The sequence below is a fragment of the Lithobates pipiens genome, unplaced genomic scaffold (assembly GCF_037356315.1).
Source record: "Lithobates pipiens isolate NorthernLeopardFrog02 unplaced genomic scaffold, aLitPip1_a1.2 Scaffold_10, whole genome shotgun sequence".
Lineage (NCBI taxonomy): Eukaryota > Metazoa > Chordata > Amphibia > Anura > Ranidae > Lithobates > Lithobates pipiens.
Genome location: NW_027507686.1, coordinates 222585459 through 222598145, shown reverse-complemented (window position 1 = coordinate 222598145; position 12687 = coordinate 222585459). Strand labels below are relative to the sequence as shown.

Below are 12687 nucleotides of genomic sequence, written 5' to 3'. Positions count from 1 at the left end.
TATTCTTTGTATGTCTCCTGCCACATCCCCCTTTGGAGAGGGGCCATGTTATAACTTATATAACATCCCTTCTGTACCGGAATTTTGACGAGGGGCTGAACTTCACATCGTACACTTTGATGTGTGCGCAGTAGACATTTCCCAGTTTTTGACTTCCACAGAAATGAAACTTTTATTTTTTATTTTTCTGTGAACTCTGAAGGATCTTTCCCCCGTTGCCCTGCTAAGATAAAAAGTGTTGGTTTCTTTTGTGCACAGAGCCAACCCATCCCATTGTTAAGATGCCATTTGGGTAAATTTTTCTCTTACAAATGTTCATTTGTTTCCCACAATAGAGGCACACCAGTGGCGGCTGGTGACATTTTTAGGATGGGGGGAGCCAGACCCCACCCCTGTTGACCCCTCCCACTTCTCATAAGCTCCACCCCTTATAGAATCCACCCACTCCATCCCCTGTATCCCACTTGCATCCACCCATGGTGTCAGGGGTATGTAGCTCAGCCCTGGCAGGACGGGGCGTGTAGCTCGGCCCTGGCAGGACGGGGCGTGTAGCTCGGCCCTGGCAGGACGGGGCGTGTAGCTCGGCCCTGGCAGGACGGGGCGTGTAGCTCGGCCCTGGCAGGACGGGGCGTGTAGCTCGGCCCTTCACAGGACAGGGGGTGGCAGGACGGGGTGTGTAGCTCGGCCCTGGCAGGACTGGGTGTGTAGCTCTGCCTTTCACAGGACGGGGCGTGGCAGGACGGGGCGTGTAGCTTGGCCTTTCACAGGACGGGGCGTGTAGCTTGGCCTTTCACAGGACGGGGCGTGTAGCTTGGCCTTTCACAGGACGGGGCGTGTAGCTTGGCCTTTCACAGGACGGGGCGTGTAGCTTGGCCTTTCACAGGACGGGGCGTGTAGCTTGGCCTTTCACAGGACGGGGCGTGTAGCTTGGCCTTTCACAGGACGGGGCGTGTAGCTCGGCCTTTCACAGGACGGGGCGTGTAGCTCGGCCTTTCACAGGACGGGGCGTGTAGCTCGGCCTTTCACAGGACGGGGCGTGTAGCTCGGCCTTTCACAGGACGGGGCGTGTAGCTCGGCCTTTCACAGGACGGGGCGTGTAGCTCGGCCTTTCACAGGACGGGGCGTGTAGCTCGGCCTTTCACAGGACGGGGGGGGGGGGGAAAGCTCGGCCTTTCACAGGACGGGGCGTGGCAGGACGGGGTGTCAATACCTCAAGGTATTTCCCTGTTTTGTTCTAACTAGACACAGTCCTTCTGCTTCTTAGCAGAAACAGAAAGCCTTCCTCCTTTCTTACCCATCATTTCCACCATCTGTCTGAGCTCACACCTATGGGCAGGCTCTGCAGGGGAGAGAAATGCAGGATGTCTGCATCTGAGTTCTCATATTCTATGGCAGGGATATGCAATTAGCGGACCTAGACCTCCTAGCTGTTACAGAACTACAAGACCCATGAGGCATAGCAAGACTCTGACAGCCACAAGCATGACACGCAGAGGCATGATGGGAGTTGTAGTTTTGCAGGTCCGCTATTTGCATATCCCTGTTCTATGGGCTATCTTTAGGAGTATAGTAGGATGAAGGAAGCGGGTAGAATACGTTTTTGTGCAATAGCATACTTAGCCAGAGATGATCATAGTAGTATTTTACTCATACTATATTTATCATTGAACCGATACTCAAAGGCAGAAACAATCTACAGTAATAATTCACCAACCACAATAACTGTACATATACAGTACATTGAGATCTGCAGTCTTAATTCCTCTCTCACAGCACATCATGCACTAACTAACTTTGTGAATTGCCAATGGTTGGTCATCTGTATTTAAAGGAAGATTTCCTCAGGGTACGTGGCATGTGTCAGTACAAGTTTTCTTAGGGAGCTACTTGTCAGCACAGGCCCACAATTTATACCTGTCTGCATTTAATGTCTATCAATGTGTGAACCCTGCACTGACAAATGTCATGTTCTGCTGTATCCATTGTTCTTCACTTGAACCAGGAACATAATACAGAAGTGAAAACCATGGTTCTTTGCAGGTATTCAAAGTTTGCCCTTGCTAATAGCGGTGGCTGGTGCCCCCCCAGACCCCCCCCCCCCACACGCTAGGGGCGGCCAGGCCCTCAAGGCATTTGACAGCTGCTAGTCTGGCACTTGCATGTTCAGGCAGACTGCTGTGGTCTGCTCTCCTCTTCTGGAGTGCGGGCATGCAGGCAGCTGCGGCTCCAGTGCATGTCTCCTCTTCCAAAGCGCTAATTGGGAAACCGGTCTCACGTCCTGCCTCCTGATTGGCAGGGAGGAACTGTAGTGTGAAAAATAGTAAATTCACTCGCTATTGTCGCACACCCTTTTTTTTTTTTTTTTTTTTTTCCTTCTTTTTTTTTTAAGCCTATTAGAGCATCTGGCTCTAATCGGGTGCTTAAAAAAAAAACACCCCCGCCATAGGAATTCTTGCGCTTGGCGTCCTGAAAGGAGCCAGAAGATGCCCGTGCTCCCTCAATGCCTGTGGCACACGTTCTCTTTTTGGAAATAGTAGAGACAGGGTACATCCTCTATTTAGATTGTATTGCTATCAGTCTTCCCATTAGAGAGATTTCCCTTTCAAGCTGAAATTCTATCTGCTTTCCATTTTCATTACATACAATATTTTATCTGTCATCACTTAGGTTGGCCATAGATGATGCGATTTTCTTTCCTGCAGCCATGGGTTGCAGGAAAGCAAATTTCTTGCTCCCCCCCCCCCATCAACACAGTCAATGTTAATGGGGGAATCCCTTCCGCAGAGCTATTGTGTTCTCCTGGGGGCAGATGGCAGGGACTTGTGCGGGGAGCCTGCAGAGCACAGTGATTATTACTGGCGGATATAGCTTATAGTTTGATGGATCGACTTTGGCGCAAATCAGCCTGCCCATAGATGGTTCAAATCTTGGCCGGTTCAGCAGGGAGATTGAAACCATCTATGGCTGGCTTTTATCCTCAGTGCTTCTCCATGTAATTCAAGCAGATAATGGCTGATGGAAGGATCCTACAGGGTGGTGTAGCTAGCTTCTTGAAAACATCACAGCACCCTGCTTCAGTACTGCTCCCAAAAGCCCTCAGCCCTGATGCAAGCAGTGGGCTGGTTTTTGGAAGGTTTATTGCAAATTCCAAAATGCTTTGATGGGTTCTCAATTTGGAAGGGTAGGTGATCCTAGGAAGGCTGCATTGCCTAGGTAAAGCCTACATGTGATACTGAGCCTCCGTAATTGGAAGAACTGAAATCCAGTGAATGAAAGGGGCTGGCTAGGGACAATAAGGCTATAGAGGAAAGGTCTAGATGATGCTGGCTGTCCAGCAGGCAGGAAATGAGGTGCACTTTTATTTAGACTTAGTATCTTCTAATGCACCCCATGAAAAGCTTAGTGTGCAGTGAATTCAGAGTAAGCTATTTCAGTACAGGAGAGGGGCTTTTACAATTGAGCAACAAGGCTGGAGACCAGCTTTAATATTTCCATCTCCTGCAGCATTTAAAGTACCTACCTTTTTAGCACCAGGTACCAAATGAAGTACTGGGTACTCCCAGGTATGGAGGAGCATGTGGCCCACTCCATGTGATAGTACTGGGCTGATCAGCACGGTCATCCTAGCAATCCATAGACATTCCTATACTACAGTACAACCTCAATGGTTGATTGTCTATACAGGGTTTTCCTTTGTTCTGGATGGTTATATAAAGTACTGGGGGAGTGAAAGGAAAGCAGTGCATGGATGTGTCTCCTGCATGAGCAAAGCACAGATTCACATAAGGCTTCCTGTACACTAGCACCTTAAACTTGACTTTAGGAGCTTTTGGCTTGTTTTTTTTGCCAAAGCTCCTAAGCTCAACTTCATAAAAGCTTCATAAAAGTGTGTCAATGTACGCATAGGATTTTATTGGAGTTTAGGAGCTGCTACGGTTAGGGGAGCTTCAACCTCCCTCTCCTGCACACACAAGAACTGACTGTCAGCCTCAATTTGTGGTAACACCTTGGCCGATGGCCAAAGTAGGCTACTGTATGTGTACATGAAGCCTAAGCCACATTTTAGAGGTTGGTGTAGTCTACATACCGTCTTCTTTATAAACCAATCTGTGGTTCAACCATAGTCCACCAATAAAGCGTTTGCAGAAAAAGGCAATATGGGCTGTCATTTTAAAGCTACTGAAAAGAAAAGTAAATAAAAATCTAACAAGAAGAGTGAGACTCTTGGTAATGGCTACTTAATATAGGCAGACCTTCAAATTCAGGTGCTGAGGTCTTCCTGCTTGGGTCCTCGAAAAATATTATTGTAGTGGTTGCACAACCTTCAAACATCTGCCAAGCAGTGAAGACACTGTGCTGTGCCAAGTGATCTTTTGGGTTCTGGTTGTGTCGCTTGTAATGGTATGTACTAAGCCCTCTCTGTTTCCCTCAGGTTCCTGCTGCAGTCTCTGGAAGATCTGGATTCCAGTTTACGGAAGTTGGGCTCCCGGTTGTTTGTAGTACGCGGACAGCCAGCAGATGTCTTCCCTCGGCTTTTCAAGGTGAGTCAGTGTAACCTGCATTCCGCTGATCTATATACGCTGAATACCATGGCAGAACATACAGAGGAGTCTAAATGCCATTAATATGCTTGCATGATCAACATTCTTTATTGTTTTTATATAATGCAGGCAGAGCCGACAGCGCTTTATAGAGGACATTAAATCGTTTTCATTCGTGCTGGTCACCAAGGAGCATGTCTGCTCCCCAGTGCTATTATTGTACTGACTGTGAGATTTGTGGATTAGTCACTAGAGGGGGCTCTCAGCAGCTCAGTGCAGCTAGTGTGTCTCATTCTTAACATATCAGCCACATAGGGAGTGCATTCTTTTCAATCACCTAACATATAGATGCTAAGAAGAAAGCCACCACAGACCAGAGAAATCTCTGGTGTCCATATTTATTAGGAAGGATATCCATGACACTGACCCTCCCTGTCTATACCGCCCCTCAACTGTGTTTCACCCACAGGGCTTAGTCGTATGGGTGAAACACGTTGGTAGGCAGTGTCATACGAGGTCTGTCAATGTAAAGCTTGTAGATATCTTCAAGCTTAACATTGACTGCCCTCATCTGGGACTGCCCCTCAAATGCGTTTCACCCATATGGCTTAGTCGTATTGGTGAAACGAGTTAGCTGGGCAGTCCTAGATGAGGGCTGTCAATGTCAAGCTTGTAGATATCCTCAAACTTGGACTGTTCCTCAAAGTCCTTGCATCCCAAGTAGAAAAGTGCAACTGCTAAAACATGGGGGAGAACAGGCTGTGGGACCGGTTTTATAGCCTGAAGGGAGTCTGCACATGTGGAGTGTCAGGTAAGTAAAACTGCCCTTTAGAACTAAATTAGCATTTCACCTTTGCCATGTGGGGGCATCACCGTTGCAAAGGGAGCATTTTTATCTTTCCCTTGTGCTTTTAGGGCAAGGAAGGTGCTTTTCCAACATTGTAGCAGAGCTATATGGCCAGTTATTTTTGTAGCGTTCTTCTATATATAAAAAGCTTTACGTATTTTCTTCCCATTCTGCTTGGATCTTGAGCTATTTTTGTTCGCTGACCTTTACTGACGTAGTTTTTCTCCTCGTTATTTTAACGTATTGTTGCGCTTTTGTGAAGTTTTCAGCTATTAAATTCAGCACATACTTTCTCTCCTCCGACCTGATCCTTTTAAGTTTGCCGTCAGAATTCTACAGGGAATTTATTAGACCATGTCTGCTGCGCCGCTTTGAGCAGCCCGTCTCCGAATCTTAGATGTTAAATATAGAAACCACCAACGTGGGCACATACTCCCCCACATAATGATAATGCAAACAAATATAAGAAAATGAATGAGATTTCCACCGGGGATCATCTTTTCTTGGCATAGGCTGAAGCTGTGTTTCAAGAAGCATCTCAGCCCAGAGAGTATTAATTAGATGTTCCGCTTCTCAGCTGGGAAGTATGTTGAATGCTAAATAAATTCTCAATTAAGCTCAGGCAGGCGTCATAGAGGAACAGAAAGGTTTTAGCGTCTCTTTGCAATTATTTTTTCAGACTGTCAAGGGGAAAAGCCTAGCCTTATAAAATGGTTTTAATTTAAATCAAACCTGTGCTTTGCCCAAGTAGGGCAACAGGTTTTCTTTAATACCCCCTTTCAAGCAGCACATAGTCAACTTTCCTTTAGTTCTCAGCCAACGGGAGCAAAGAAAATGCCCTTTACATACAGGTATGGAGGAGTATGTTGTTCACTCAGTGTACCAGCACTGGAGCTTGGTGATTGGCCCAGCGCTGTCCCTTGGGGAGGCGGGACAGGAGACATCAGCCCTGTGTATGCTCCATCTAGAGAAACTTGGGGCATATGCAGGGTTTCTGCTGAACAAGGTGAAAATGGGAGCATAGGTAGTGTCCATGTGTGCTGTTAGTGAACCTATTGCGTTGAGGTAGAAAGAGGGTGCCCACTAGGTGCAGCATTAAAATCATCCTGTCGCGATCAGGGGTCAGGCTCGAATTCCAGTTGCTATAGCAGGGGGAAGCTCACACAGGGTTCAGCAGGATAGGTAGACAGGCAGGTCACCCTGGCAAATGTTACAGACTCACTTGACGTGCAGAGTCTAAGTACTAACCAGCATTCACCAGACCTGATGGGGGAGATGGATTTTGCTGCGCGTTAGCACAGGGTGGCGGTCCTCAGGATCGCCCCACCAGGAAGTGCGCAAGCCTGGGGATTAAGTAGCTAAGGATCAAACGGAAGCATAGTCAGTAAATAAGCCAATGGTCGGTACGGCGTAGTTTCAGATTGGGATCAGGCAGAAGTGTAGTTGAGGAACAAGCGAAGAGTCAATCACGAGTGGTAGCAAAATATGGACGGCAGCAGGGAAGATGAGAGTGAGATACTGGCTGAGCGAGCACAATAATCTGGCAAACAGGAAGTGCAGAGACATGGCTTAAATCAGGAAGTTCATGGGATCAGCGAAGAGTTCAAGGTTTAGCAGAATTCAAGGTACAAGGCAGGGTTGTCCAATGTATCAGACGGGCTGCTGTCCAGCATCTTGGGTAGCTCAGTCAGCAGAGTTATTGTCAGACACAGCAGAGGTCCAGGTCTCATGAAAACTGGTCACAGGAGTGCAGAACGCACTGCACTCCTGTGATCCATAGAAGTACACCCAAATAAGCTTTGGCTATACTTTTCCTTTAAAGTCCAACTGGACTTTATGGCAGGTACTTGTATAACGCCATCAATTTACACAGCACTTTACATATATTTTGTACATTCACAACTGTCCCTACCCTCAAGCAGCTTACTATTGGGTTTAGTTGACGGGTTCAGTGATTGTTGTATGATGTACAGTTGTGCTCAAATTTTGCATACCCTCGCAGAAATTGTGACTTCGATATTAAATATGACTGTTCTTGCCGAAAAACTGACTTTTATTTAAGGATAGTGATCATATGAAGCCACCTATTATCACGTAGCTGTTTAGCACCTTTTTAAATTGTAATGATACCAGAAATCACCCAAATGGCCCTCATCAAAACTTTCCATCCCCTTGAATGTTTGGCCTTGGTACAGACACACAAGGTGAACACACACAGGCTAAAATGGCAATTACAGGTACATTTCCCACATCTGTGGCTTTTTATGTTGCAGTCAGTGTCTGTGTATAAATAGACATTAAGTTTGTCAGCACTCAATTGCACTGAGCAAGCTAGATACTGAGCCATGAGGAGCAAAAAATAACTGTTAAAAGGCCTGCGTAACAAGGTAATGGAACTTTCTAAAGACTGGAAAAGGATATAAAAAGATAAACAAAGCCTTCAATATGCCAGTCAGTAGTGTTCATACACTTAAGAAGTGGAAAATTTGGGGATCTCTTGATGCCAAGGTCAGGTAGACCAAGAAAGATTGCAGCCACAACTGCCAGAAGAATTGTTCAGGATACAAAGAAAACCCCACAGGTAAGCTCAGGAGAAATACAGGCTGCTCTGGAAAAAGGTGTGGTGGTTTCAAGGAGCAAAATACGATGCTACAAAAATGAGTTGCATGGTCAAGTTTCCAGAAAAGCCTTCACTGTGCCAATGCCACAAAAAAGACTGGTTATAATACGCCTAACACCTTGACCCAGCTCACCTCTTCTGACACGCAGTACTCTGACGTGATGAGACAAAAATAGAGCTTTATGGTCACCACCATAACTGCCATGTTTGGAGAGGGGTCAACAAGGCCTAGCATGACAATGACCTGAGGCACATGGCCAAGCTGACCCTCCAGTGGTTACAGCAGAAAAAGGTGAAGGTTCTAGAATGGCCATCAGTCTCCTGAACTTAATATCATCAAGCCACTCTGGGAAGATCTCAAACGTGAGGTTCATGCAAGACGACCAAAGACTTTGCATGACCTGGAGGCATTATGCCAAGACGAATGGGCAGTTATACCACCTGCAAGAATTCAGGGCCTCATAGATATCTATTAGAAAAGCCTGCACGCTGTCATTGATGCTTAAGGGGGCAATACACAATATTAAGAACCAACAGGGTGCAGACTTTTGAACAGGGGACATTTCAATTGTGCCATTCTTTTTATTACCTATAGTTACAGAATATGATTCCCATAGGAAATAAAAGAAATGTGTTTTGCCTGCTCACTCATGTTTTCTTTAAAAATGGTAGATACGGTATACTACCACCTCTCCAAGGGGATGCAAACTTTTGTGCACAACTGTGTGTTCTTGTACATGCATACTTAATAGGTATAATGAAGCTTTCCCTGTACAGTGATCACAGCAGAGTGCGCTCCTTGTATTGGTTCTGTCTGTCCTAGGAAGTGGGGGGGGGGGGGGGGGGGGGTAATCGCTGTGAGAAACGTGACCGCTGGCAGTCACGAGCCTAGCGGAAAAGCCCATCTCTCAGGGAGCCTCTGCTCGAGTGCTCTACTATCTTTGTCCTATTATTTGAGCTTTCTGCACAACTTCCCCTAGGAATCTTTGTCCTGCCAATGTGACCGTGACCTCACCGGGCGTGCTCAATAGGGTTGTAAACCTGTTTTAAGAGCACGGGCTTTGTGGCAAAGCATCTAGGTCATGTACACAAAGAAAGCTGGAGGCCAATTACAACTGTGTATTGGTGGTGCTGGATCTAAAAATGCAGGTAATGTGGGGATGCTTTCAAGCTGCGATGAACCACCTCTGGCACTAAAATCTCTTGTTGAGCTACAGTTTACTTGATGCCACTCCAGCAGTTGGCATGGAGGGCTGAACAAGAAATCAAAACAGAAAAAAAATAAAATAATTACACACACACTCTATATTTCCGAAAGTATTGGGACACCTGCCTTTACATGAACTTTATTGGCATCCCAGTCTCAGTCCGTAGGATTCAATATTGAGTTGGCCCACTCTTTGCAGCTTCAACTCTTCTGGGAAGGTTGTCCACAAGGTTTAGGAGTGTGTCTATGGGAATGTTTGATCATTCTTCCAGAAGTGCATTTGTAAAGGACAGGCACTGATGTTGGAAAAGAAGGCCAGGCTCACAGTCTCCGTTCTAATTCATCCCAAAGGTGTTCTATCGGGTTGAGGTGCAGGCCAGTTAAGTTCCTCCACCTCAAACTGGCTCATTCATGTCTTTATGGACCTCGCTTTGTGCACTGGTCCCAATCATTTTAGTGGAGGGGGAATTATGGTGTGGGGTTGTTTTTAAAGGGTTGGGCTTGGCCCCTTAGTTCCAGTCAAGGGAACACGTAAGGCGCCAGCATACCAAGATATTTTAGACCATTTCATCTCATCAATTTGGGGACGGCCCCTTTCTGTTCCAACATGACTGCTCACCAGTGCACAAAGCAAGGTCCATGAAGACATGGATGAGAGAGTTTGGGGTGAAGGATCAATTAACTTAGTACATTCAGTCTGCCCACTAATGGTTTGAATCTCGGCCGGTTCTTGCAGAACCAGCCTAGATTACAAACATGTATGGCCGTCCTTCGTCTTCCCTAAGGAGGGAGCAAACAGTTCGCAATCACCCAGCCTCCCTCAGCCACACATGCAGTGTTCAGTTTCGATGAGTATGCTGAATCACACTTACATTCAGCCTGTCAATACACGGTTTAAATCTCGGCTGGTTCCTGCTAAACCGGCAGAGATTCAAACTGTGAATGGCTTGCCTAAAAAGATGGCCGTACGCTACCCAGATGAGCATTTTTCTGCAGCACATATGACCAAGTGTTTACATTCAGCTGTGACCACTCACCCTGTACACATCAATGTTTACGTGTAATGACACATGGCGCAATTACCTGCGGTAAGGGACAGATAAGCAGCCCGGACATAAATTGTCTGTAAAGAATCGCTTGTCTCTCCCTAGCTGCATGTAATTGCTCCTCGAAGAGCTGTAGAGGTACAGACGGCTTCTTTAGCTAAATGTAACCACCGGGCTATGCCTGCCGCATAAATACTTCCGGAGGTGTGTGGCCATGAATGGTCATGTGAATGATCCCTATGGCTAGTGATGGTGAACCTTGGCACCCCAGGTGTTTGGGAACTACATTTCCCATGATGTTCATGCACTATGCAGTGTACAGAAAGATTTTTTGGGGGGGAAAACGACAAGAGATTATACATGGAACATCATAACCATGATTCACCTCCAAGTCACCCAACAGAATGATGGACTGTCTTGATACCAGTTTTATATAAAATACAAATATTTATTATTGATTATAAAAAGTTTTTTTACCAAAGTACAAAAGTGGGGGGGAAAAAGAAAAAAAGGGGTTTTTTATACATGCATAAATAAATACATATATATTATAGCTATAACATAGACAAGGTTTGTTACAACAGTATTTCGTATCCAATACGGTCGTTGGTTTCTCTACTAGTTTCGCGACCACTCTGTCGCTTCTTCAGGAGACCTTGTTTGTCTAGAATAGAATTTATCACTTAATTATTCAACGATAACATAAATACAACACATATTTTTCAGGGTATTTGATGTATTTTTTACAGGAGGGTAGAGGTTTTTTACAAACACTAAGTGTGCAGCTCACCAGTGGTGAGCTGCACACTTAGTGTTTGTAAAAAACCTCTACCCTCCTGTAAAAAATACATCAAATACCCTGAAAAATATGTGTTGTATTTATGTTATCGTTGAATAATTAAGTGATAAATTCTATTCTAGACAAACAAGGTCTCCTGAAGAAGCGACAGAGTGGTCGCGAAACTAGTAGAGAAACCAACGACCGTATTGGATACGAAATACTGTTGTAACAAACCTTGTCTATGTTATAGCTATAATATATATGTATTTATTTATGCATGTATAAAAAACCCCTTTTTTTCTTTTTCCCCCCCACTTTTGTACTTTGGTAAAAAAACTTTTTATAATCAATAATAAATATTTGTATTTTATATAAAACTGGTATCAAGACAGTCCATCATTCTGTTGGGTGACTTGGAGGTGAATCATGGTTATGATGTTCCATGTATAATCTCTTGTCGTTTTCCCCCCCAAAAAATCTTTCTGTAGTCAATATATTAAGGATGAGGATACCATATACCCTTTTTTCTTTTCTTATAAAATAGGCACAATAGTATCACTATGCAGTGTAGTGTAGGCTGATCTACTATTTACAGTATAAAGTCACTTCTGCTTATTTAAAGCAATCCTGTCATAAGAATGTCAGTCACACCTCACTTGGCTCCTCTTGCAGTATTTTTTTAATAATCAATGAACTGACTGCATACAGTAATGTTTCCACCCAAAAAAATAAGTTTTGTTTTTTGGGTGGAGACATTTAGTGTATGCAGTCAGTGTATTGATTATTAAAAATAATACTGCAAAAGGAGTTGAGTTGAGTGGAGTGTGACGGACATTCTCTCATATCTTTGATGAAGAGTGACTACAATGGTGAGCACCTAGGATGTCCATCGAGGCCAGTCTAGAGCGGCGCTATGGCTCTGTGTATTTTTCCAACCCTGTCATAAGGTCTGTTCCACATGGAGCTGTCTAGTTGCAGTGTGTTCATATGCCCAAGAGGGACAGGTGCAGCTCCCAGACCCATGGCAAGCTTCAGCTGAACGCTGTGATACCCACATTTAGAGCCTTAAATGTCACACTAAACGACCAGGAGGGACGCATTTCACCTAGACGACCCACATTTGGAAGGGTTCTCTCTGTACCAAATGAAGCTATAGCCCACCTGTAAAAAAAAAAAAAAAAAAAGTCTACTTGTATACTTGCGTTTCTGGCATGCAATGTCCTAAAACTTTGCTATTTCACAAGTACTTGGCCACCAATGGTATTCAACAGTTCCAGGTATCTTAAATACCCGCTCTCCCCCTCGACACATACATAAATACCCGCTCTCCCCCTCGACACATACATAAATACCCGCTCTCCCCCTCGACACATACATAAATACCCGCTCTCCCCCTCGACACATACATAAATACCCGCTCTCCCCCTCGACACATACATAAATACCCGCTCTCCCCCTCGACACATACATAAATACCCGCTCTCCCCCTCGACACATACATAAATACCCGCTCTCCCCCTCGACACATACATAAATACCCGTTCTCCCCCTCGACACATACATAAATACCCGTTCTCCCCCTCGACACATACATAAATACCCGTTCTCCCCCTCGACACATACATAAATACCCGCTCTCCCCCTC

General features: G+C 45.2%; 1 protein-coding gene across 3 annotated transcripts in view; it reads left to right on the top strand.

Moving 5' to 3' along the window:
* Nucleotides 1–12687, top strand: part of CRY2 (cryptochrome circadian regulator 2) — a 113296-nt gene that overhangs the window by 33715 nt on the left and 66894 nt on the right. For all 3 annotated transcript variants that reach the window (XM_077461957.1, XM_077461950.1, XM_077461966.1), the window contains one exon: nucleotides 4433–4541. In XM_077461957.1, coding sequence (XP_077318083.1) covers nucleotides 4433–4541 — 109 coding nt within the window. The remainder of the gene's footprint in view (nucleotides 1–4432; nucleotides 4542–12687) is intronic.